The 1,861-nt window shown below is 33.4% G+C and overlaps 1 protein-coding gene across 1 annotated transcript; it reads right to left on the minus strand.

Annotated features, from left to right (window-relative positions):
- Positions 1–327: 327 nt before the first annotated feature.
- LOC115440390 lies at positions 328–1,198 on the minus strand. Its single transcript, XM_030164668.1, has 2 exons — positions 839–1,198; positions 328–617 (listed from the first exon to the last, which is right to left on the minus strand). Exons 1-2 carry the CDS (start codon positions 1,140–1,142, stop codon positions 328–330), a joined length of 594 nt encoding a protein of 197 aa, XP_030020528.1. The 5' UTR covers positions 1,143–1,198.
- Positions 1,199–1,861: the final 663 nt, after the last annotated feature.

Consider the following 1,861-nt stretch of genomic DNA (forward strand, 5'->3'; position numbering starts at 1 on the left):
CATGTTAACTGGAGCACGGCCAGTACTTTATTCGAGGAGTAATACACATTCGACCTATATAATCGTTTGAAATACTAGAAGCTATAATCTACGTTTATGTGGCTCTCTGTGTTCTTAAAAAGTCCGCAAAGCCCGGCCGTGTTCACTCGTATACTCCTTTAAATCCGCTGTCTGAGAAAATGGGACTAGACATATCGTATGTTGGTTACTTGTTTCCATTTTAGAGTAGTACAAGTCCTATAATTCTTGCCGTGAACATCTTTTTCTAAGTTATAAATTCTTTGGTAAATCTGAAATATTTTATAGTACGGATAATGAATAGACTTATTATGTATAGAAATATTCATTTGGCTCTTTTAAAACATCAGCATTTTCATCCAATGTTACGCTAAAATTTCCATCGAAACGGGCCTTGTTAATTTCAACAAGGGTTTTTACGAATCTGTAATAGTGTACTAAACGATCATATTTCTTCGTGTAGTTCTTCTTGTATTTTTCCATGTAATTATCATACAAATCTTCAGCTTTGTCCAAGTCGTAAAACTTCGTCACGTCCACATCGTTTTGCTTTTTATTTCTCAGAGCATCGGTTTCCTCATGATTCCTCATATTGATAACTGCAGACATAAAATTTGTATGAAGAAATACGATTTATTTTTCCCCTTTGCCTAAGTGTGGAGAAGTAATTCCAGTACATGCTCTTATAAAAGACATCTAGGTTTATGGTTCTGTCTCACCAGGATTCATAAGGGTACATACGTATGTATATTAATGCGGCTGATATGAACGCTGCGAATTTTTCTGCCAAGATATAATACATTTGTAAACGCTTACTTACATGGCTTGACAGTAATCGCGTAATGTTGTTTAACATCGTCCGAGTCGAGATCTGAATACTTGTTTATTGTGTAAACAGTCCCATTGTCTAAGGAATTTTTGTTTAGATATTCAATTTTGTTTACATTGCTAATAAAGTTCATAAGTCCACGATGTTCGTCTTGTTTATCTTTGTAAACTCTATTATACTTATTCTTGTAGAAATTGAACATTTTCTTGATATCATTGTCGGTGTAAACATTTGCAAATGCAAAATTTAAAAATGAGCACAGTAAATAAATAACAATTAAATGATACGCAATCATATTTAATCCATAAGTAAGTTTATGACATAAAGCGATAGAAATACACAGTATATCGATCTAAAAGTATCTAAGTTTTATCTCGGTTAAGAATCCTAGATTGATTCTGCAATTTTCCCATTCGTTGCGCCACTAAATTGATTTCTATCACGTGATAGCCAATCACTTCTCGTAATAACGAACGACTTTATACATTACCACTTCGATCCGATTGCAAGTTATGTACAGATTTTAATTTACTCAATAATCAAGGATCTACCGTGAGAACTAGACGTGCATAAGTCTAATGTTCCATCTTATTCGAGGTAATATGGAAGCAAAAATTGCGATGTTTATTCTGAAAATAAGGAAAAAAGAACATCCCAAACGTGAAATTTTACTTGGTTTTAAAGCATGTTTTGCTATAAAGGGCTCGACTCGATATGGCCTTCAAGGACCTATCGAACATTACGTATGTGAGCTTTATTTATTACTAGCTCTCACATACTGCCTTCCGACCTTTCTAAATAAAAGTAAATCTTCAACAGCCATCGCCAATACTTGTTTAACGTATTTTTGTATTACTCGTCGTTCTCTCTACATTCAGCTTTTGAGCACGTATTTGAAATGTTACATTGAAAAGATAAAATCTGTTATTGCCAACAGTTTTAACCTTTTTTGAGAGACATTGTTACTGTTTCATCCTTTAGCACTTAAGATAGTAAGTTATATTATTACACGAA

The sequence above is a fragment of the Manduca sexta genome, chromosome 12 (genome assembly GCF_014839805.1).
Source record: "Manduca sexta isolate Smith_Timp_Sample1 chromosome 12, JHU_Msex_v1.0, whole genome shotgun sequence".
Lineage (NCBI taxonomy): Eukaryota > Metazoa > Arthropoda > Insecta > Lepidoptera > Sphingidae > Manduca > Manduca sexta.

Bases quoted from the DNA above. Each gene is read 5' to 3' on its own strand.
- LOC115440390 (XM_030164668.1), bottom strand. From the start codon at position 1,142: ATGATTGCGTATCATTTAATTGTTATTTATTTACTGTGCTCATTTTTA. The intron at 618-838 runs GTAAGTAAGCGT...TTATGTCTGCAG, and splicing joins CGCGATTACTGTCAAGCCAT to TTATCAATATGAGGAATCAT.